The 23,612-nt window shown below is 29.9% G+C and overlaps 1 protein-coding gene across 2 annotated transcripts in view; it reads left to right on the top strand.

Annotated features, from left to right (window-relative positions):
• Positions 1 to 853: 853 nt before the first annotated feature.
• LOC107441793 (galectin-4) overlaps positions 854 to 23,612 on the top strand; it is a 30,520-nt gene continuing 7,761 nt past the window's right edge. Inside the window, exons 1-5 of one of the 2 annotated variants that reach the window (XM_087164130.1) lie at positions 854 to 980; positions 4,996 to 5,046; positions 10,565 to 10,653; positions 12,810 to 13,014; positions 16,176 to 16,295. In XM_087164130.1, the coding sequence (XP_087020256.1) occupies positions 5,023 to 5,046; positions 10,565 to 10,653; positions 12,810 to 13,014; positions 16,176 to 16,295 (438 nt within the window). In that variant the 5' untranslated portion in view covers positions 854 to 980; positions 4,996 to 5,022. Of the gene's footprint in view, positions 981 to 3,551; positions 3,685 to 4,995; positions 5,047 to 10,564; positions 10,654 to 12,809; positions 13,015 to 16,175; positions 16,296 to 23,612 lie in introns of those variants that run through there. The other variant, XM_071185817.2, reaches the window with a different exon arrangement.

Below are 23,612 nucleotides of genomic sequence, written 5' to 3'. Positions count from 1 at the left end.
TAAAAATATTAACATAATAAGTAGCGAAAGCGGAAGTTTATAAAATGGTGTATAGTTCGTTCACCAGGAGTTGGCACTTGGCTCCACCTCCTCGGACGCAGAGTTCATTTTAGCGCGGGGGAGTAAGAGGAAAAACATTTCCCTGCTTGAAATCGAGATAACCTCGAATGCGCGCAAAGCCTCCACACGGTTTTTTATAGATAGTCCAATCAGACCACTATGAAGGCGAATCAATTTACGAAAGAGCCCATTAATAGAAAATCTAGTAAAAATAAAAAAGTGGTAGCAATTATATGTCTAAAAATTTGTTTGATTTTCTAATATGATTGGTTTGTTTTATTTACTTGTCTACCACTACAGATTCTATTCTCAAATATATATGACAAATTCCTCTCAGTCAATTTTTAAAATAGAACTTGGTTTCATGCGCTCAAACTGTTCACTTTTTAAATAGTCTGCGCAGACTACTTATAAGAAACCGTGTGGAGGCTTTCTGATGCAGAAGGTGATGGCCAAACACAAACAGTGAATTCTTTTTCAGTCACTTACTTCGCTTTATCATCAGCTATTATACTTTCGTTATTCTAGCTGATTTATATTTAAAAACTTCTTCCCAGCATAATATCTTCAAAAAGAACAAACTACAGTAAAAAGAGAGAAATATCAACAAGTTTATGAAATAAAATGCACATGAAGATTGCGAAATAAAAAATTTTGTCATACGATCGCCAAATAGCAGCCCTGTTCACATCCTTTCTCCCCAAAATAGCGAAATAGTATCATCCAATACCACGTGATATAGGCGGAGCCAAGTGCCAACTTCTGGTGAACGAACTATACGTTAAAACGATACCGAGTAATTCCAAGGTTTCGCTTTTGATAAAGTTTACAAAGAGGAAACGATAAATTCAAAAAGATAAGTTGCACGTTCAATCAGAAAGTGATAATTCCATTCAAATCTAAAAGCTCAAGTGTTTTAGGTAAGGCATTTCTCAACTTCTTTCTTCCAAATTCACAAAATTTATATGAATAAATAATGAGCAAGTTTCGATATTTAACAATTTTGATATTATTTGTTTTTAAGTAGTTGCATAGTTTTATATTGTATAATAATGACTTTCTCAGATAGACGGTGAAATCACAATTAAAGTCAAAAATATTTATAACTTTTGCTAGAGAATCGAAATAAGACATTAGTTTTCCCTATAATAAATTACGCGGATTCTTAATCTCAAATTAAACAATAATTTGATATTTTATTAATCAAGTGGTAGGGAGCATTCGAAAATATCATATGAATCTTAGCTTAAATGCCTTGTCACTTTTTTCATGAATGTAATTTTTGTATTATTTTAAAGTGTTGCATTTTTGTGATTTTCTTTCAACATTAGTCCAGAATGGATTTAAAAAATGCCAATATTAGGAGCTGTGGATCAAAATAATAAACGATGAAGATTTTTTTTCTCATTCTAATACAACTATAAGTCTAAAAACCAGTTGTGATGGCTCTGTTGTTACGGCACTAAATCATTCTGAAAACTGGGGTTCATTCTCTAGTAGCGGTTTGAAGCCCACCCATCTTTCTCTCAACCCATAATTGTTTAGAAAGTAAAGACGGCCTGTGCGCAATGATGACTACATTGCCCCAAGCATGTCGTTTATAAGGAAATTGTGGATCCTTAGCGTCCATAACCCCCTCCCCCAGTTCCACAATTTGCTGTTGCGAGAATACTTTACTATAAAAGACTAAAAATTATGTTTTTAATAATTTTTCTGATTTTCTAAAATGCTTCCATATTCTCAATTATTAAGATATAGAAAACGCTTTTAAACTTCTCCCAGACCTTATATTCTTTTTCAACTTGGTGTGCTGTTTTAATAGAGTTGATATCTATGTGTTTCCACGCTTTTATACAACTCCAGTGGATCTTTACTGTATGAAAATTCGACTAAAAAAGTCGTACCGCCCTTAATCTAACTCTTCAACATCTGAGGTTTTGGCGAAATATTTTTTCTTGTGTGATAGCGAACTAGAATAAAATTTTTTTTATAGCAAATTGAATTTGCACAAAATTTTCTTCTGAATTTGAAAAACATGGTCAGTTGTTTATTTGACTGTGTATATATATATATATATATATATATATATATATATATATATATATATATATATATATATATATATATATATATATATATATATATATATATATATATATATATATATATATATATATATATATATATATATCTGTTTAAGTCATTCATATGTCGTGATAGGGTTCTTTTAATTTAATTCCGTAATTGTTAGAATGTTTGCCTATATTCGAAAAAAATAATAATAGTAATAAATAAATAAGTAAAATAAGAAATTATTGAGTATAGTCTGTTTTTATATGTATATACGAGGGTTAGTCTTAATTTTTTAAGATACATGTTGGTTCTTAAAGTTATACTTACGAAATTTCAGGAGTCCACTATCAATGCACTTTTATAGTCAAATTTTCCAAAGATTAAATGCTTCAAACAATTCATTTCTTGAAATCGATGAAAAAAATTCAATTATACCAAAATCAATCACTTCTTCGGAATGAAAACGTCCTTTTAAGTTCTTTTTTAGATTAAAAGATAGCCAAAGTCACATATAGTTATAGCCGGCGTGTAAGGTAAATATTCTAAACATTCACTTAATCCATATGGTAAATATTCACTTTATTGTGTTTTTGATCCTGAAACTCAAATGTTAGGCATGCTGAATGAGAAGATGCATTGTCATGTATAAGTCTTCATTGTCATGTATAAGATGTATAAGTCGTCTAACATTCACTCCTGGAGAATTTCCAGAAGATATACGGGGGTGTAACAGCTTGTTGTTACTGTCTTCAATCCTTTTTCATATTTAATTCTTCGTGGATAGTTTTATAAATAGATGTGGATGCAACGTTAAGTTCCTTCAATATCATTTGGTATGTACAGAGATCATTATCCATTTACTTATTCCGTATCCCAGATTACTCCGATCTTCTTGAAGTGAATTGTGAACTCCGAGAAATTCTGTAAACCATTTGAATATAGTAGCATGAAATGCACATTTATTTTTAAATGCTAATTGAAGCCGTTGGAAGCATTCTTCTTCATTTAATCCCACTTTACAATAATAGAAAATCATAGCACGATAATGTTCTCGCGTCAGCTCCATTTTCTCCTCTGAAATTTATTCGACGCTAAACAATCTAAAACTTAAATCATTAAAAAATCGTCTGTTATGCTAAATTCGGTTGTATTTTCAAATTAAACTGTTAATTATCGTCTGTTCGTAAGTCAAAAAAATTTCAGAGTGATCTTCGTAATTATATATATATATATTTATAAACCTGACGTATAACTGAAACATACATATTTTTTATCGTTCCTTCTGTGTTTTCGAATTTTATCCTCAAAATCTCAAAATACCAACAACAACAAAAAACGTTTACAAACGAAGTATCTTTTTAAAGTTCGCCAAAATTACATTGATAAACTCGCCAAACAAGGTACAACGTCTCTATCTTGAAGAAGATAAAAGTGAAATCGGGGATTACCCGCTTCTTCGGACCGTTCAGATATCATTCAGAATAATTTTATTAGAATAGCTTTCGCCATTGCAACTACCTTTCTTTCTTTTTTTTTAAGTATTTTTTCTTGGTAAGTAGGTATTTTTCCAAATATTCTATAATGCTAATTTTTGAAATAAAAATGTTGCATGAATTAAAAGTAAGAATGCTTTTTAACTAAACAAAAAACATTGTTGACTTGAATTTTGTTAAAAACTAAAATTAACGCTTTATTCTCAATCAGTGGATTTTAAGAATTTAAATAGATTTTTTAAGAGATTTTTTTTAAATAATTATTTTTTTAATAGTAAAAAATTGTTTTCGCATAATTTTAATGAACGAAAAATGAAAAGAATATGTTAATAGTGTAACTAAATATTCAAAAGAAGGGAAGGCAAAAAAAGATTTGTAAAAAAAGAATTTTTTTAAGCTAATTGAAAATTTTTGCACGCAATTATAAAATTCGTTTATCCAAAGATCATGCAAGAAATCATTTTTAATGAATATTTATTATTTTTTATTATTTTATTTATTACTAGTCGAAAAATGTTTGAATTGCAACGAATAAAGCTTTTTTTGTTTTTTTAAAAAATGTAGTTTTACATGACCAAATTTGAGCGAAATCGGTCGAATAGTTCCTGAGAAATTTAATTTAAGAAAGTCGTATGCTTAATGCTACAACTAATTGAGTACATGATTTAAAGAAGTAAATGAATTTGGTTAAACAGAATGTAAAAATAGGGGACATGGCTGTTATCAAGGAAGAAAATTCTTTCTGCTATTAGCCATGGAATGCTTTATTGTTAAAGGTAACTATTTTCGAGTAATGCGAGTTAAAACCAAAAATGTTGTTCGTAATGAGTATTTTAAAATTTGCAACTAAAACAAATAATCTATGGATATAATATGTTTTGAGAATTGTAAGCAATTTTTCGTTCATTTGATTGATGTAGTTAAGTTTTGAAATATGTGCATTATTTGATGGTAGAAGTTTATTTTGTCTGTGAATACACTTTATGTTTGAGTTTTTTAACTTTTCTTTGTTTTTATTTGATTAACGTTTATAGAAATTAATGTTAATGGAATATACGGTTTCTACTGACTATATGGTATCCTGCACCTTTATGAAAAAGAGAAGCAACATTTTAATTCGTATTTGCCAATAAAACATTTTTATTTTAGTAAATTTCAAAAAAATTTAATGACATTTTTATAAAAATTAAGTAACTAAATCGAAAATATTATTTAAGATTTAACATATAGAACTAGCCAACTTAATTTAATGTGATTTGAACTTAACATTTGTTTCTCTGCTAGATAGCGATGTTTTTTATTTATTTAGTTTTTTGTAAACTATGTAATTTTTTAGGCGATGTTAAATAAAATTTTGGCTTCTCTTTAGATTATCGATTATTAGTTCCTCGAAGCAATGACATCTCAAGTTGTGAGACCGGTAAGTTGCTTAGTTGATTTTTTAAATTTAGTTTGTTTTTACATTTCAGAGTTTAAGGGGAAAATAATAAGTAGATATTTCAGTGAATTTACTGGTATTTGTTGAGTTATTGTATAACAGTTTAGGAATTTTTTCAAGACAATATAACTTAAATCAATTATTTCCAACTTTTTTCGGCTGTGGAACCCTAAATGATCGACCTTATTTCAGTAAAACTCCGACTTAATAAACAAAGTATATAAAGACATTTGTCCGCCTATTTACTAATAAAATACTTCATTATTTTCAATAATAAAAGGAATAAGTATTTTTCATCTTTTTATCATATAATCTTAATAAGTTTTATATCACATAGTTGAATTCACGCTTCTGAATCTTATACATATAGTTTAGTTATATATAGTTTAGCTATATATAGTTTAGCTATATATAGTTTAGCTACATATAGTTTCTGTAAGAATTTGTTTTTGGCGCATATACATAAAGTGGATTCAATTTCGTTGAATTCAAGGTCAAAAAAGAACTGTCAAAAATTAGATAAACATACTTTTTATTAGCTAATTTAATCATTTTATTTTGACTTAAGAAGCACGTTGGGTCCTTTACATAATTAACATAATACAAGTCCTTTTCATAATTTTTTCAAGAATTGTTGTTAAAAAAATTGTTTTGTTAAAAAATATTTTAATTCTTTTAATATAAATTAAGCCATTTCTTCCGGCATTTTATTTTTAATAATTTCGTAAGAACAACCAAAATATTAAATAAATAATGGATTATCGATTGAATCAAAATATAAATATAGGCTACATAAATCATTTCTGGTTTTAAAAAAATTCTAACTCTCGGAACCATTTTAATCATTACACGGAACCTTAGGGTACCCCGGAACAACATTTTGGAACCGCTGGCTTGAACTATTAGAAGAAGAATTATAAATTTTTGAATCCGTATTCTCTTCTGTGCAAGATGTTTCCCTCTTTTTAAATTTTGAATTAGTGTTGGAGTTAATGTTTATTTAACTTCTGCTATTTATGCATTCTAAATGTGCTTTATTCTAGATGTTCTAATTTAGTTTTGTATTAAATCAGCTTTATAACTTATACGCCACTTTTTTTTAGCTTTTTCATTCAACATCCGACATTTTGGTATAGTTAGTAAGATATAACACCTAAAATTTAAAATTTATATCTGTACTTTTTGATTAAATTAATTCAAAATCATGGTAATTCAAAAATTTATTTTATTTTAAATATTTTTTTTATTTTATTTAATTTTTTTAAAATTTTTATGTGTTTAAAAATAAATAAAATAAGTTAGCGGAGGTTTACATTTTTTGAAGTTTTTTCGCTTGCGCTTCAGCTTTATATATTTGTCTACAGTTGCCAAATGTTATGAAACTTAATAGATGATGTAAAGTTATGAATTTTTATTGTATGTGTGTGCATATTAAATGATCCGAAGTGCTCTCTCAGTTAATTTAAAATAAAATATAAATATAATTTACAATAACAAAAAAATATTTTTTCTTTTATAAACATGCAAACATTTTTCGAAAAATTTTAGTATAAAATTAATGTGAATTATTTATTTTTGAAAAAAAAAGAATTTCAATCACACTAGCGTCTACAGAAAAATGAGAATCTGGCTTCTGTTTTCCTTATTCAAATGCTCTACGATGTCATAATATGACATTAAACGATAGATGCGCGCGTTGAACTCTGGGAGAAGACAGGAAAAATAAATTAGTTACCAATATTGTGATGTTAGGTAATTTTTTGTTATATTTATTGATATTTGTTTCATATTTTTTTTACTTCAAGTCAATTTTTTTTATTGTTTCAAGTAACAAGTGTTCGTAGTTAGTAATTTTAATTTCCAACATGGACAATTCAACCAATAACACTCTTAAATGTTCTGCCTGTCCTTTTCTGCATATCAATCTTTTCGAAAGCATACCATTAAAAATCATCCTAATATTATTGATATTGTAACACCAAATTTAAACCAAATTAAAAACTTAGCTTCATGCTTGTGATGCTTTCGGTGCGAATTTCAATGCGGAAGGAAATTTTAAACAGCATTTGAAGACACGGATGAGTGTGCTGAAACAGCTTAGGTTTGGTTATACCGGGCAATGGCAGTTAACCTTAAAAAAACATCAGTGTAATGCATACCGGGTAAATGTATTCCGGGAAGTGGCATTTAACTTTAAAACAGTGTAGGGAATACCGGGCAGTAGCACTTAACTTTAAAAAAAACAAGTGTAGGGTATTCCGAGCAAATGTGTACCGTGCAGTGGTACTTAAGCTTAAAAAATATGAGTTTAGAGTAAACGGGTCAATGTCACTCAATTCGCTTGATCAATCCGATTATTAAAAATAATAAACAGCAATTATTGCGATTTGCAGCATTCGATACACAAATATTTTCATTAATTCGCAGGACTGTAATAATTCTCTCTACACATTTCTTCATTACACACAACATTGTTCCTTATTTCAATTTTTAATCACGTCACTTTTTATAGAAACATTAAAAATAAATAACTGCGTTGAACTAAAATATTATTACTAAAAAGTATACTAATCCTTCCTAGACAATATTTTTTAGATGCGCGATTCAAATAACCATATAAGCAAAACCTAGAATACTGAACATTATTATAAAGGTCATATAACATTAAAAATAAATAATTGCTTTGAACTAAAATAGTATTACTAAAAAGTATACTAATCCTTCCTAGACAATATTATTTAGATGCGCTATTCAAATAACCATATAAACAAAACCTAGAATACTGAACATTATTATAAAGGTCATTTAACATTAAAAATAAATAATTGCTTTGAACTAAAATAGTATTACTAAAAAGTATACTAATCCTTCCTAGACAATATTATTTAGATGCGCGATTCAAATAACCATATAAACAAAACCTAGAATACTGAACATTATTATAAAGGTCATATAACATTAAAAATAAATAATTGCTTTGAACTAAAATAGTATTACTAAAAAGTATACTAATCCTTCCTAGACAATATTATTTAGATGCGCGATTCAAATAACCATATAAACAAAACCTAGAATACTGAACATTATTATAAAGGTCATTTAACATTAAAAATAAATAACTGCTTTGAACTAAAATAGTATTACTAAAAAATATACTAATCCTTCCTAGACAATATTTTTTAGATGCGCGATTCAAATAACCATATAAACAAAATCTAGAATACTGAGCATTATTATAAAGGTCTTATAACATTAAAAATAAATAACTGCTTTGAACTAAAATAGTATTACTAAAAAGTATACTAATCCTTCCTAGACAATATTATTTAGATGTGCGATTCAAATAACCATATAAACAAAACCTAGAATACTGAACATTATTATAAAGGTCGAAAGAAGATGTGGGACTTTGTAGCAGTGTCGTGACAATTAAATAGAAAGATTACTAAAATAAATAAATTTCGTTTATAAAGTACTTTAATTGATATTTTGAGAGACACAGATATAATACCAAGCCTACTTCGAAAGACATGATAATTACTAGTAAAATTAACTTCAACATTTCATGCTTAAGGCAACCTTAAAAATAAGTAACTATCACAAATATGGTTAAAAAAATAAATAATTTCCGCATTTATTGTTGACGTCATATTATGTCATTGAGCATTAAAACTAGATTCTCGTTTCCAGACGCTATTTTCAATCACGAACGCTCATTTCAATAACAAATAATATCATAACAATTAATTCGCCAGACTAGCCCTTGTTTCCCACATTGGATCTGAATGAGACTGGATCATTCCATTTATTTCAAAGGTGGGGAAAGTAGAATTTACTTTCATACGTCGTATTTTCAATAATATGAATGGCAAGTATTGTTTGACTTAAAATAGGGGTGTGGTATTTTTCGTAGTATTTTTGTAAAGTGTTGTACTTATGCTTTTGTTTTTTAAATCAATATTTATATCTGTTACCGACAAAGTATGATATCCGGCATTACTAAGATTATATTACAATATTTATATCTGTTACATGCCTAAAACTAGCCGGCAAAGTATGAAATGATTAATATTTCACACATTGCCTAGGCATTATATATAATGTCAGATGTTATTTAGGCAAAGTATGAAATAAACGTCCTGATGAGGTTATAATGTGAATGATGTGCATGTTACTGTGAATGACCGAAATCGGTGGTTGTTGACAATCACATAGTCGCTTAGGTGAATGTCCAAAATATTTATTACATCCGATTTGATATTAATTTATTCGTGGATATAATTACATTTATTCGATATTTTAATACTTACTGACGATAGATTAGAAGAAACATCAGTGTAGGGTATACCGGGCAAATGTATACCGGGCAGGGCAATTCTATACTATGATTAATCTTTCTAGATTTTACTTAGATTTTCTTACCTCAACTTCATAAAAATACATTAAGAAATATAAAAAAATATTTCAGACACTATATGAAATCAGTTACGATTTTAAAACATGTAATCAGAGAGTAAAAAATATTATCTTTAAAAACATCTGATTAATTTAAAACTTATTAGAAATGTATAAGTTAATGTATATATAAATCCAAATTGGTAAATGGCGCCATAGTTTTAATTTTAAAAATCTGCTTGCAGAAAGAATAGGAGCTTATGTGTCTTCAAAGAAACTATTGCAATCGGATTCACTGTATAGTTCCTGCGCCGAAATGATGCGCAGTAAATTCTACTTTCCCCACCTTTGAAATAAATGGAATGATCCAGTCTCATTCAAATCCAATGTGAGAATTAAGGGCTACTATTCGCCAGTCACAATAGACAAAATTTAGGCAACAGCATGAAAAAGTTTCACAAAGTTATATTATGCCTTGTTATTTGATGCTTACTTTTAAGGTTAACAAAAGCGTTAAACATAGAAAAAAGTCTCACTTTCACTTAATAATGTATATAATAATTTTGTCGGTCAAAAAATTTTCACCCTAAATGACTTTAATTTTCGTATTTTTACATTCACTTCACCTTTTTAAAGTACTTTTTTCGTACTTAAAACAATTTTTTTTAAAGTACTTAACACTGTACTTTTGTACTAGAAAAATGTCATTGTGATAAACCTCTTTGTTAAAAAATGTTTTGCTTTCCTTCATGGATTTGAAATAATTAAAAAAAATATGGATTTGATTTAATAATTTCATTCTTTGGCATTATAGGAATGATCTCCATATCTACAAAAATCAGTCTTTTATCGGTATGTTTTTATAAAATAAAAATTATTCATGCCAATTTTACTGTTTTAAATATTCAGCTTTCTATAGAAATTTTATTATTTAGTTATTTGAGTATTATACCATGTTCACACACACTTAGCATTATACTGCTGTTAATCAACCAATAAATGATCCCTTTGAGGCATGGGTTGTGTAGTTGCCTTATTTTATTGTTCGATGTTTGCAAGCTGTAGTAGTTGATTTTGTATGAATTAAATATTCCAATGGTTTTAGGGAATTCCGTATGTAGGCCTTATTCCGAATGGTCTTCAAGATGGAAGTGTTGTTGAAATCAATGGAACCGTTCCATATGGACGTGAGTGGTAAGTAACGTAAGAGACTTTCAAATCTTGCTTATTAGTAAAATTTACTATTTTTGAATTCTATCTCTTACTTTATTAAAAGTTGAGTTTTAGCATTCGATAAAAAAAAATCAGTTGTTTTCTAATATTTGAGCACAGTAAAAACAAAAATTCCCCTTCCTGAAACCAAAGTAATCATGGGGTGTCCGTACCGTGACCAATGCGCCATACCGTAAAAGAGGGCTTTAGTTTGTGGCGTAACTATCACTACAAATATTACATACCAATATACTATGACATTATAATAGTTAAAGGTCGGCATAGAATATGAACTCTACCCATATTGGTGACTTCTGGATATGATATGAACTCGTCAACATCGATGGATAGCCCACATTAAATACTTGACTTGCTGACAAAACAGCTCTCAAAAATTCGGTGAAAATACAATTCTCCCGAACAATACTTATAAATAAAGAAAAGCATAAATCATCTAGTGGTATTCGTTCATCGAATTCTATCTAAGATAAAATTCTGGTATGAAAGTAATTTGGTGTAACTATACCACTACAAATATTAAATCACTAGAATATAAAATATGTTATGGTTATTCTATCTAACGGTTCCTTTTGATAGATAAATCTTAGCGTTGTCGACGAACTCTCCCCGGAAGATAATGTCATTTTATTGGAAACGTATGTTCCTTTTAAGTTTTTATTAAATTTTCTTTTCTTTCGCTTTTTTTTTTGAAAATCGATTAACCAAACTTTTACGATTAAAGACACAAGTTCGTCCTTAGTCAAAATAAACTTCAATTTGAATATTTTATTTATCCTCGAACAACTTTTTATTTTATATTATTTTATTGAATTCTAATTCCAAAGATATTTGACACTGAGTAATATTAAAACGACTTTTCGTTTCTCACAAATAATTTGTTTGCTTTTACGTGTTGTATGCAAAAAAAAAAAAGAGTGTCCTAAATAACTTTTGATGTAATGACCCTATTTGCCTGTAAGTGAAACGTTTAATGAATTCAAAGCTTCTCCTTAAGTATGCTAATTAATTAATTAATGCTGACGATGTTTTAGGTTACGAAATCAGACACAAAAAGGTACTTAAATCTGTATAAAAACGGCAGATTCCGATTTTCAACGGATTCGAATTTCTGACTCCCAAATCAGGGAGAGGGATTGCCACAAATCTGGAAAATATGGTCCTAGTAGTTTAGGTAGGCGAGCAGTTGAAAGTTTGGACTCCTTCACTGTACTTCATGAACTTAGGATTTCATATTGATTTCCCTTTTTGCGTACTTCGCTATACCTTGAAGAACTTTTTAGCAAATCGAAGAATTTTTTTAGAAGTATATTCAAAGATAATTTGAATTTTAAAAATAATATTTATAAATTATTTTGCATTGATATAATTATTATTAGTCGAAAAAATTGAAGTGTAAGGCATCATATTCTTACCTTGTTTTAAAGTAAGTGATTTTAAACGTCAAAATAAAAATAAAAATTGAACGAATATTTAAATATTTTATACTTTTGACCGATATGTTTCAAATTTTGAGTTGAAAAAGTCATCGTGCACCCTATTTTCATGTACAGAGCGAAGAAGAGAAGAAAAAAAAAGCGAATTAACCTGAATAACTTTTGATTTAATGATCGAATCTTCACATTCTGGGACTCAATCTTAATGATTTGCTGGGGTAACTTCAAATATCCAAGTTAATTGGTGCAAGCAATATTTTAAGTTACGAAATCAGATACAAAAACGTACTTACTCAGAATAAACATACCTTTTTTCGACCGATTTGGATTCTTGACCCTCAAAGTATGGGGTGGAGCAATCTTTGAAATATAGCCCTATTAGTTTAGTCAGGATAGCGGTCCAAAGTTAAGATTCCATAATGGTAATTTGGCTCTTTGCGTATTTCGTCACATCTCGAAAACTTTTAAGGGAATTGAAAAAAATTTGTACACAGTTATAACATTTGTTTGCCCTAAGTTGATTTCATACAAATTAATTTTTAATCTTGCCACAGGCAATGCAAGAAGTGATTAAAAGTGCGAGAAGTGATTTACACTCTTTGATTTTATTTATTTAATTTTAAAATCTTAACTACCAGAATTAGTTCTGAATAAATGTATACTTATTGCATTTCAAATTCACAGGTTTGAAATAAACTTCCTTACCGGAATAGATACTTCGTATTCCGATAGACCATTACACATAAGTGTTAGAATGGATCAAAATGTTGCAGTTCGGAACACTTTACTGCAAAATAGTTGGCAAACAGAAGAACGACAAGGAAAATTTCCTTTTTGTCAAGGACAAAGTTTCATGATGAAGATAGTCGTGAGGTCTCATTGCTATACGGTAAGTGGCATTTGAATCCCATGAGAAGAAAAAGGAAGAGTTTTCTTTTCCAGTTTGTAAATCCTTAAAAAAAAATCAGAGGAAAATTACCTAGTTTTGATGATAAATAGGGATTAACTTGAACATCAAACTATATCTACCATAAAGATAAATATCTGCATTTAACATTTTTCAAATTGCATTTAAACCTCACTTTGTACAAGCACCCAAACCAAGTCCTAGCCCCATTTTTCAGTGTTTTAACAGCCATAGTAGGAGCGACAAGCATTTTTTTTTAACCTCAGACAAACGACGGGGACAGCATCTGAGCTGGTGCCCTTCTCTCCACTTATACGGAACCCAGCAAAGAGAAGATTTACAGCAAGCGTCTTGTTACTGCTTATACATGTCAGTTGTTTAGTCGCACCAGGATCGAACTCATAACTCCCAGCTCCATATCAGCAGTGTGAGTTATGTCATAAAAATTAGATTTCCTTGATTTATACAAAGAACTAATGGAAATAAGCGTGGAATGGAACTTAGATTTTAATTTTCATATTTTAGCATTTCATAGTTAAAGGGTAATAAAATCGTGAACCCCATTTTTTTAAAATTGTTAAGGAAAGCGTTTTGAGATTTAAAGAAAACCTTTTCCAGGTTTCAAATAAGTTGTTTCTGAGTATTTCGTAATATTCCAGAAACTTGTAATTCGTCTAACAATGCAAAAGTGTATATAAAAATGCTACTATTGGAAGAAAAAAAAATCTTCTTTCCCTGTTTTTAGGCAATTTTTACACATTTTTGAATGACAAATTAATTTAAATCTGAGTTGGAAACATTTGCAGGCTAATTTGAGTAATTATTTAGAAAATAATAAGAATGGGCTTTTCTTTGTTCGAAAATTCTTGAATTCAAACAAATATTTGATGGTTTCTATTTATTGAAAGTCTCTCGAATCTTTCAATATGTAAATATTCACAATGGCAGCAAAACAACAGCACTGATTTATTTAACGTTAAGCAATTGCCATAAATATATTTTATTCCGGCTGTTAACAAGAGAATTTATTAGTAGTTTATTTATAAACAAAGCAGTCTGAACTAATCTTTTATTATTCAAATCGTGGTTTACAAATTCTGTGTACATTGTGTTTGTTTCTATTGATATTACCACCTTTTTGATTAGAAATATCTAATAAAATTGTCGTACACAAACTTTATCGAACAAATAAAAGAATAGAGAAAGATAAAACATTTTTATCTGAACCTGTAATGTAGAAATTCAACAATCAACTGAAACTGATATAAAGAATAGACATAAGAGCACAATATATTTTGAAATGTTGTAGATATTGAAGTTATGGATTCCCTAAAATGAAAGATTATATTAAAAAAGAATAAGGTGTTAAATATCTGAAGATTGTTCAAACCGCCTCCAACAGTTTATTCAACTTTGAACTACTTTTTTATAATAAATGAAAAAAAAATCGTCCCTTCATCTCTTCGATTACGATTTAATTCAGAGAAAATCGATAAAAAATTTTTGATTCACTGCTTCAGATTTTTTAATTGTAATCTTTTAAAAAAGGTAGCTTTTATTCCGTTGATTGGAATTAGAAAAATTTCAGAGACAATAAGTTATAGAAATTCATTTCTGATTAGTGTCTTATTTTAAGGATTTAAAATAAAATCAGTGTGGGTAGCGTTTTTAAAAAGTGCTTAAAGGTGCTTTTTTCATTGGGTGTTTTTAAAAAGTGCTTAGTTTTCCCTTTTTCAAAATGAGATTTTTCTTTAACTATGTTGATTTTCGCTTCGAATTATGCAAAAAGACACAGCTCACATTTAACGTTTTCAGAATTAATTAAACCCCAATCTATTTCGGCGTATTGTCAGTCCATAACGTATGAAAACGCCATTCGTTTTACATTATTCAAAATTTCATGGTTTTTGACACTTGTCAAAAACAAAGTTAAAAGTTTTTTTTTTAACATAATGGTTAAAACAAGATAAAACCGTTAGTTGTCAAAAACTTTCCAACCCTGCCTAATTATGATATTTTTTTTTAAAGTGTTTAAAAATATTTTTGAGTGCTTAAAAGGTGCTTATTTTTTGTTAAATATTTTGGCTACGCACCCTGAAAATACAGTGACAGCTATTTACTTAATAAAGACGATAATTTAAGTTACGAAATTAAAACACAAAAGTGTACTTTCTCTGAATAAACATGCCTTTTTTTTTGTTAGATTGATTCGGTTTTTTGATCCTCAAAATATAGGAGTTAGAAGCAATCTAGGAAATATGGTCCTTATATTTTGATCAGGAGAGCGATTCAAAGATATCCATATTGTTAATTTATTTTGCGTATTTCACCATATCTCGAAATCTTTTTTAGGAAATTGAAAAATCTTTCCTCATGATTATAAAATTCGTTTATCCAAAGATAACTCCACGCAAAAAAGAAATTTAAGTAAATATTTATAATTTTAAATAATCGAAATTTTTTTGAATAGTCAGGTATACAATTTTTACCGCATTTTAAAGTATCTAAGTTCGCATGGTAAAACACAAAATTTGAACGAAATCGGTTGAATAACTTCCTGAAAAATTGCATTTGATTTCTCAGGAACTGTTCAAGCAATTTCGCTCAAATTTTGTATTTTGCCATGTGAAATAAGATAATTTAAGATGAGGTAAAATTTGTTTACCTTACAATTCAAAAAAATTTCGATTATTTAAAATTATAAATATTTTACAGAAAGTTATTTTTTGAGTGGAATTTATCCTTGGATAAAAAAAATTTTACAATTGTCTCCAAAATATTTCAATTTGCCTAAAATGTTCTCGAGATATGGCGAAATACGCAAAAAGTATAAAATTCCAAACTTCGAGTCCAAACTTCGGACCGTTCTCCTGACCAAACTGTTAGGACCATACTTTCCAGATTTTCTATATTTTGGGGGGATCCGTCGAAAAAAAGGTATGTTTATTCAGAGAGAGTACGTTTTTGTGTCTGATTTCTTAACTTCAAGTATCGTCTGCACTAATTAATTAGCTTATTTGAAGTCATCCTTTCGAACCATTAAGAATGAGTCCTTGAACGTGAAGATCCAATCATTAGATCAAAAGTTATTCGGGGTGGTCCGCTTTTTTGACTCACAGTACAATCATATTATTTCATTCCAGATAAGTGTAAATAATCAACACTGTTGGGATTTCATCCACAGGATTCCTTTTTACAGAGTCACTGCCCTTCATATAAAAGGTTCTGTTTCAATCGAACGAATTCAATTTATTGGAAAATGTGTAAGTTTATATTTGAATTACCTTTTTGTTTATTTCAAAATATCTTTCAAGAAATTATGTGTTTTCAATCCATGTTAAAATTATTTTAACGCATTATGCTCTAAAATTTTAAGTTTTCACCAAGCACTACGCATAATAAAATATTTAAAATTATAAAGATCTGTTACTCGATGTTTCTAAAACACTTCGTAACGTGTGTGTTTATATATATATATATATATATATATATATATATATATATATATATATATATATATATATAACGTCGTTGCCGAGTGGAAGGATTAAAACAGGTCATAGGTCGGGAAGGAGGGTACAAAATTTATTTATTAATTATTAGACAAGAGCAGTCATGAGAATGAGTGAAAGTGCCCACGAAAAGTTGCGCTCCTTGGTTATATGTTAGGGAAAATCTTGCAAAGTAAAATCCGTAATATGTCTTAATTTAGGGACAGAGGGAACTCTTAGTAGTTGCTATTGGTTTATGAAATAGATCGAACGTTTCCCACACAAGAGCAAAGGGAAAAATGTCCTGCTCTTAATTAAATGCATACTTGAGCCAAAAATAGATTTAAGAACAGGATGTGGCTTTTAAAAGTGTGAGAAAGTATTTCGTTTAGAATAATTAATTAGTAATAAAATAGGAGTTGTTTTATAGCAAAGAAACTAACGTAAAAAGATTAATTGAAGCTTTTTATGTTACATCCCCCCTCGCCAAAAATGTTTAGTTAGAATCCCAAAATTTTGAAATTATCCATTTGCAAAATCTTCCCTATGGTAGAAGTACAAATAAAATAACCAAATTTGTAATGGTAACAATATATAAAAGTAATATAAATTATATAACATTTACATATGTTCTCACTGCAAAAATTTTAGCACAATCAAAAATCTGTAGTAGCATTATCAGCAATTTTACGATTTTCATTTTCAACAATTTTTTTTTTTTGACAGTGCAGTTTTTTCAGTTTTAAAAGTCTTTTGTTTAAAAATCACAACACAGCATTTTCACTAAAAGAAGTATTCTTCATAAAAACACTATTTAAGTTAAATCTTCAATCATGATAAAAAAATTTATAAACATTTTTTAAAAAATGTGCAAGTTAAAATGTAAAACACAAAATGTAAAAAACAGTTTTACAGGAAAAATTTCCATCTGAAATTAGATTTGAGTTCTGTTTACCTTGTTTGAAAACAAAAATGACACAGTGGTTATTATTCTCAAGTCCAAGACTTCAATATTGTCTTTATTTCACTTTATTTACCTTTCATTTTTTGTCACTTTATTAGCAAAATATTTGGAAATTTTTTTTTTTTCAAAATCACCTGAAGTTAGGAATTAATTAATTTTCTTGGATTTGCACAATTCTGTCAACATAATTTTGACAATATTACGCACCATTTTCATATTTAGTCTCAAGAATATTAGAAAACACAAGATCATTTTCAATTCTGCTATTTGAAATTTTTTTTTTTTTTTTTATGTCCAAAATTTACCTTCTATAAAATTTTTTCTTTTCCTTTTCTCTCTTATTTTTCTTTCTACTTTCTTTTCTTTCTACTTTCTTTATATTTATTTATTTGTACTTTTATTTTCTTTATTGGTATTTTTATTGCAATTATTAACCCGGATTTCAGGAAATATGTGTACAGACAAATTGCTTTTATAATCAGAAAAGGTGATCAGTCTTCTCAGATTTTACATTACAACCCGTTTAACACAATTTATCACTAATTGAAATCCAAAACAAAGCTTTCAAATTTAATATGGTATTAAGGTAAATCAGTTTTTAAAATTTGACTGACTTAGCTAAACTGCTGTTTGTAGAAAATGCAACACCATGAAGGAATCATCAGAATCAAATGAAATTCGCAGCAAATGTCAATTATAGGATATTATGCAAATTAATAAAGTTTCAGAGCCATCGCGCGTGCGTGGCGCGCGCAGCGCCCTCTGAATTGATGCTGAAAGCGTATAAATAAAGTGCTGTAGCGGGACGTTGAAAATAGTCTATGATTATTTGTTAGTGGCAAACGTTTAGTGAGACCTGAGTATGCCTCCACGACGGAAGAATAAGAAATTCAAGCAACTTACGGAGTTTGAACGAGGGAGGATAATCGGCCTTCGAGAAGGAGGATTTTCCTATCGCGCAATAGCAGCTCGTATGCAGCGGAACAGTTCCACAGTGATGCGAGTTTGGAAGAAGTGGACCGACGAGCACCGAACAACTCGAAAAACAGGCACTGGACGACAGAAGGTGACGTCAGAGCGCGATGATCGACACCTGCTCCGCATGGCGGTGAATGATCGCACAGCTTCCTCCAGGCAGCTGGCAGCACATTGGTCTACTGCTACAGGTGTACAATTGTCGGCTTCGTCAATTCGTCGTCGTCTGCTGCGCCGTGGATTGCGTGCAAGGGTGCCATTATACAGGATTCCCCTCACGGCGGATCATCGACGGCTGCGTCGGCAGTGGGCTCTTGAGCACAGAGACTGGCGAGCTGATTGGCACCAAGTTGTCTTTTCAGATGAATCACGCTTCAATTTGTGGACCCATGATGGCCGTGTTCGTGTTAGACGTTATGCCGGTCAACGCTGCCTTCCTGAGTGTATTATTGAACGACATAGTGGTCGAACACCCGGAGTTATGGTCTGGGGTGCGATTTCGTATCATGGACGATCCAATTTGATACGAATTGAGGGTAATCTCAATAGCAACAGATACGTCCGTGAAGTGCTACAGCCCGAAGTCGTTCCTTTCCTTCAAGGCATCCCTGGAGCTATCTTTCAGCAGGATAATGCACGCCCACATGTTGCGCGGACTGTTAGAGACTTCTGTTCAGCACAACGCATGCAACTTCTTCCTTGGCCTGCTTATTCGCCGGATATGTCGCCTATTGAGCACGTGTGGGATATGGTTGGTCGGCGTCTCACTCGTGATCCGCGTCCTGCAGTTTCCAAAGACGAACTTTGGTTACGCATACAAGCGATATGGAATTCTCTTCCTCAAGCAGATATTCAACATCTGTTTGACTCCATGCCACGTCGTATAGCAGCACTTATTGCAGCGCGTGGTGGCTGCACCAAATACTGATTTCGGACGCTTAATTTGTTTCTTTTGTTTTGAAAATTTCATCATTTATTTGTATCAGTACAAGTCGTTTCTGCATTAAATTTCATTTGATTCTGATGATTCTTTCATGGTGTTGCATTTTCTACAAACAGCAGTTTATTTTCCTTATTTTTAATCTGAAGTGCAAGTTAGGTTTATTTGCAAATTACCTTTAATTTCTTTTTTTTTTATTAATATTTCTTTCTTTCTTTTTTTTTGGACATAATTTTTTTTTTCTTCAAAAATTTTAGTTCGGACAATTTTTTAAAGTAATTTTTGTGCAGAGATCTTAATTGGTAATTCAATTTGTCACAATTGTTAGGGAATTCAAATATTTTCATTTCTATTTCTTACGTGTTTTTGAAGTGAATTTGGTTACTAAATTTTTCAATTTGTGTTTGATCATTTTCCTATCTGTATGCTGGAATTAAAGTTCAGAAATAAAGAAACGATTTGTTTATGGAAATTACTGAGCTAGAACAGAGCTTTGAACTAATTACCAACGTTGGACTCAAGCATTAATGTTTGGTTACTCTTCAATTAAAATTCTAACAACAAGTATTTTGTTCATTTTTCTACCTATTTGTATGAGTTATAACATTTCCTAATTTAATTTTTGCCACACCGTAATTGCATTCATATATCAATATCTATACCAAAAATCAATTTTTAATAATTATTGCAGTTGCATTACGAAAAGAAAAAAAATTTAAATGGCATTTTCATCTTAATCCTAATCACTATAGTAAAACAAAAATATAAATTCTACTAACCAAAAAATCATAGAAGCTGTAACACATAAAACAATATGAAAATAATTTCTTGAAACACTTTTCAATCAAATAAATCAATTAACTGAAAATAAAAATTTAAAGAAATAAAAATTTCAACAGTAAATACGATTAATGTATAAAAAGTTGTTTCACTTTGAAACATCAAATATGGGAAAAAATTAAAATCATAATCATTTAAGAAATTGTTTTATGAGAATTGTAAAAAAAAATAAACTCAAAGGATACGTGAAAAAGTTCGAATTAGTCCAAGATATTTTGAAAATCACAACATCAGAGATGAGAGTGCGTTGAAATTCCGTGAACACAATTCCAAAACCAAAGACGAGAGCTGCTAGGGAGAAAATTTGTTTCTTCGTTAAGATGAATCGTAAATTAACATTGAATGGAGAAATTGAAGCTTATTTTTCTTTGAGTTCTGAGTAGGTGGGAGAGGAATGTCAAACATCTAAGGAGACCATCATAATTCCGGGGTGTGAAAACAATTCATCGACGATAAAATCCAGCTCAGCACTTAAGAGTGGCAAAATCAATGCTTTCTCAAAAGGATAGGGTTTCAATAAAAACATTTTAATTATCAGGAGTTCGATGCAGTTTTTCTTTTTAGTCCAAGGAAAGAAATTGAAGCTCAGCTTTCTAGTAGTCTCAGGAACGTAGACAAAATATGCAGCATAGACATATGGAAAACCGATGATCGTTTTGTTCCACTGTGCGTACGTATCATTTATAATAAACAAAAAGTTTTGAAGAGTTTATTTTTTTGATGAAGATACTGGGTGAATTAATTATTGCCATAAGTTGAAGAAGAATTTGACTGCTTATTTACCAAATGTCCATTTGAATAAATGATTTGAAGTTATTCCATATTTTTGAAGTACCCTCTTCCGAAGTTGATTTATTTAATTTTAAATGAGAGATATTCCATATCGTTGATGTACCGTACCCCGTTCCCGACCGTTAAATCCTGTCGACTTATAACGTCGTTGCCGAGTGGAAGGATTAAAACAGGTCATAGGTCGGGAAGGAGGGTACAAAATTTATTTATTAATTATTAGACAAGAGCAGTCATGAGAATGAGTGAAAGTGCCCACGAAAAGTTGCGCTCCTTGGTTATATGTTAGGGAAAATCTTGCAAAGTAAAATCCGTAATATGTCTTAATTTAGGGACAGAGGGAACTCTTAGTAGTTGCTATTGGTTTATGAAATAGATCGAACGTTTCCCACACAAGAGCAAAGGGAAAAATGTCCTGCTCTTAATTAAATGCATACTTGAGCCAAAAATAGATTTAAGAACAGGATGTGGCTTTTAAAAGTGTGAGAAAGTATTTCGTTTAGAATAATTAATTAGTAATAAAGTAGGAGTTGTTTTATAGCAAAGAAACTAACGTAAAAAGATTAATTGAAGCTTTTTATGTTACATATATATATATATATATATATATATATATAGGGTGGCCAGATTTTTTCGGGCAATTCCGGGGACACTCATCTCTACCCCCCCCCCAAATTTATCGACAGAAAAAATTGGGAAAAAAAATTTGATCATTTATCTTAAAAAATATTTTTTTTTTTCGTTTACATTTTTTTAATAATTTAGTATATAAATTATATCGTTAAAATCGGGATCATAACATTTTTACGCAATTTTAAAATCTGTTAACAAAACAATTGTATTGCTTTTAAAATTATACCATTTCTAAACACCGTATTTTTCTGAAAAATGAATCTTCTTTAAAATTTCAGGATTTTTTTCGAGTAATTGAGAAAATATGTCACAAGAAAAATCAAAATTAATCAGTACAGATAAAACCGCTTTCACTGTATTCACATCCATTCGCGATTTTTCTTTAGTCCAATAGTTATTTATGCGCGAAAAATACCCGTTCTACAGGCGCATTGCCGCTTGGCCAACACATTGCAAGCTCAACAATTCTTTTCATATTTGTAAATGGTATACTGTTTTTTAGAAAATAATTTTTTATTTCGCGCCATTTGTCTGTTATGTGTACGGATTGGTACCATTTATCGTCTTTGAATCCAAATAACCTTCAAGATCAGTAAACTCGTCAAATAAATCGTCGGAATTAACGTTCAAAATTGCACATTTTGAAGAGAGAGACAGAACTGCCTCGTCGAATTCAGACCGTGAAGGCTTACAATATAAAACAAGGCACTGCAAATCAGACATATCATCGTTGTTATCGTTCCAAGCTTCTAAATATGAAACCGCAGCTTCATAGAATTCTTTCGACGTTTCTAAAGTAAGAATCTTCAGTAATGATATTCTCAGCAATCAATTTAGTCAATTCAGGTTTTACAACAAGTGGCACAAATTTGGCATTCTTTCGTGCTTTCAATTTAAATATCAAATCTTGACAACCGCTCCAGATTCAATAACACATTTGTCATCGCTTTCAATTTTCAAGATGCTTTGATTAAAAATTGCAGCATGCAAATGCGCAAAAAACAACCATAACTCGGTTGTTTCACTCTCAAAATAATTCTTCAAGATTTTTGGGCACTTTTTTTCAGACAACATAAATTCTTTATGAGATGAATAAATTTTAAGAATTCTTTCTACAGCAGGAAGTAATGTCAACCACCTAACATGAATGTGTCCTAAAATTTGATGATATTCTTGGTCAGCATACTCACAAAATTCTTTCAGTCTTTCAATTCGGACTGTGTAAATTTTAAAATAACTAAAAAGTTTAGATACCATAACTTCAATATCTACAATCAAACAATCAAAAGCAGTTTTAGCGCCATTATGTATAATATGCGCATTACACCCAAAGCCAAAAATACCTCTTCCTAACTCAGTTTGAAGTTTAGTATGAACATTTTCTGTTCCTCTTCTTAACAATCCTCCAAAATTAGTGTTAGTATTATCCGCAGACAAACCAGCCATTTTATCCTTCAATTGGAACTCGAATAATGCGTTTAATATTTCTGAAGATAAAATCTTTGCAGTTTCTCCTTTAATTTCGTTTAGTGATACAAATTTATTATTAATTGGATCTTTAGCACAGTCCCTCTGAAAATACTGCACTAAAATAGGAAGTAATTTTACATGATTGTGATTGGAAGTATCGTAAGATATTGTTACAAATTGAACAGACTGTAAATCTATCTTCAATTCAAGAAATGCCCACGGAGAAAAAACATTGACAGCGATAGCTTCGCATTTTGTTCGGGCACAAGAAAATTTCTTGTCTACAAATTTCTTCTGTAAATTTGAAGTACAGTCCATGCTGCGAAACGATTGGTTGTGACGAATGGTGTGAAATGCAAGCGTTCCTTCATATGTTGCTAAGTCAAACTCTTCTTTAGATGGTTCCAGCTTACGAAAACACTGTTTGACGGATTTCGTTTTTGTTTTTGCTGCCTTGTTTTTGCTGTTTTTGTTTTTG

Source organism: Parasteatoda tepidariorum, chromosome 5, assembly GCF_982258835.1.
Source record: "Parasteatoda tepidariorum strain Cologne lab strain chromosome 5, Ptep-v5.0, whole genome shotgun sequence".
Lineage (NCBI taxonomy): Eukaryota > Metazoa > Arthropoda > Arachnida > Araneae > Theridiidae > Parasteatoda > Parasteatoda tepidariorum.
Note: the sequence above shows the minus strand (reverse complement) of the source record. Positions and strands in the feature narration are given on the sequence as shown.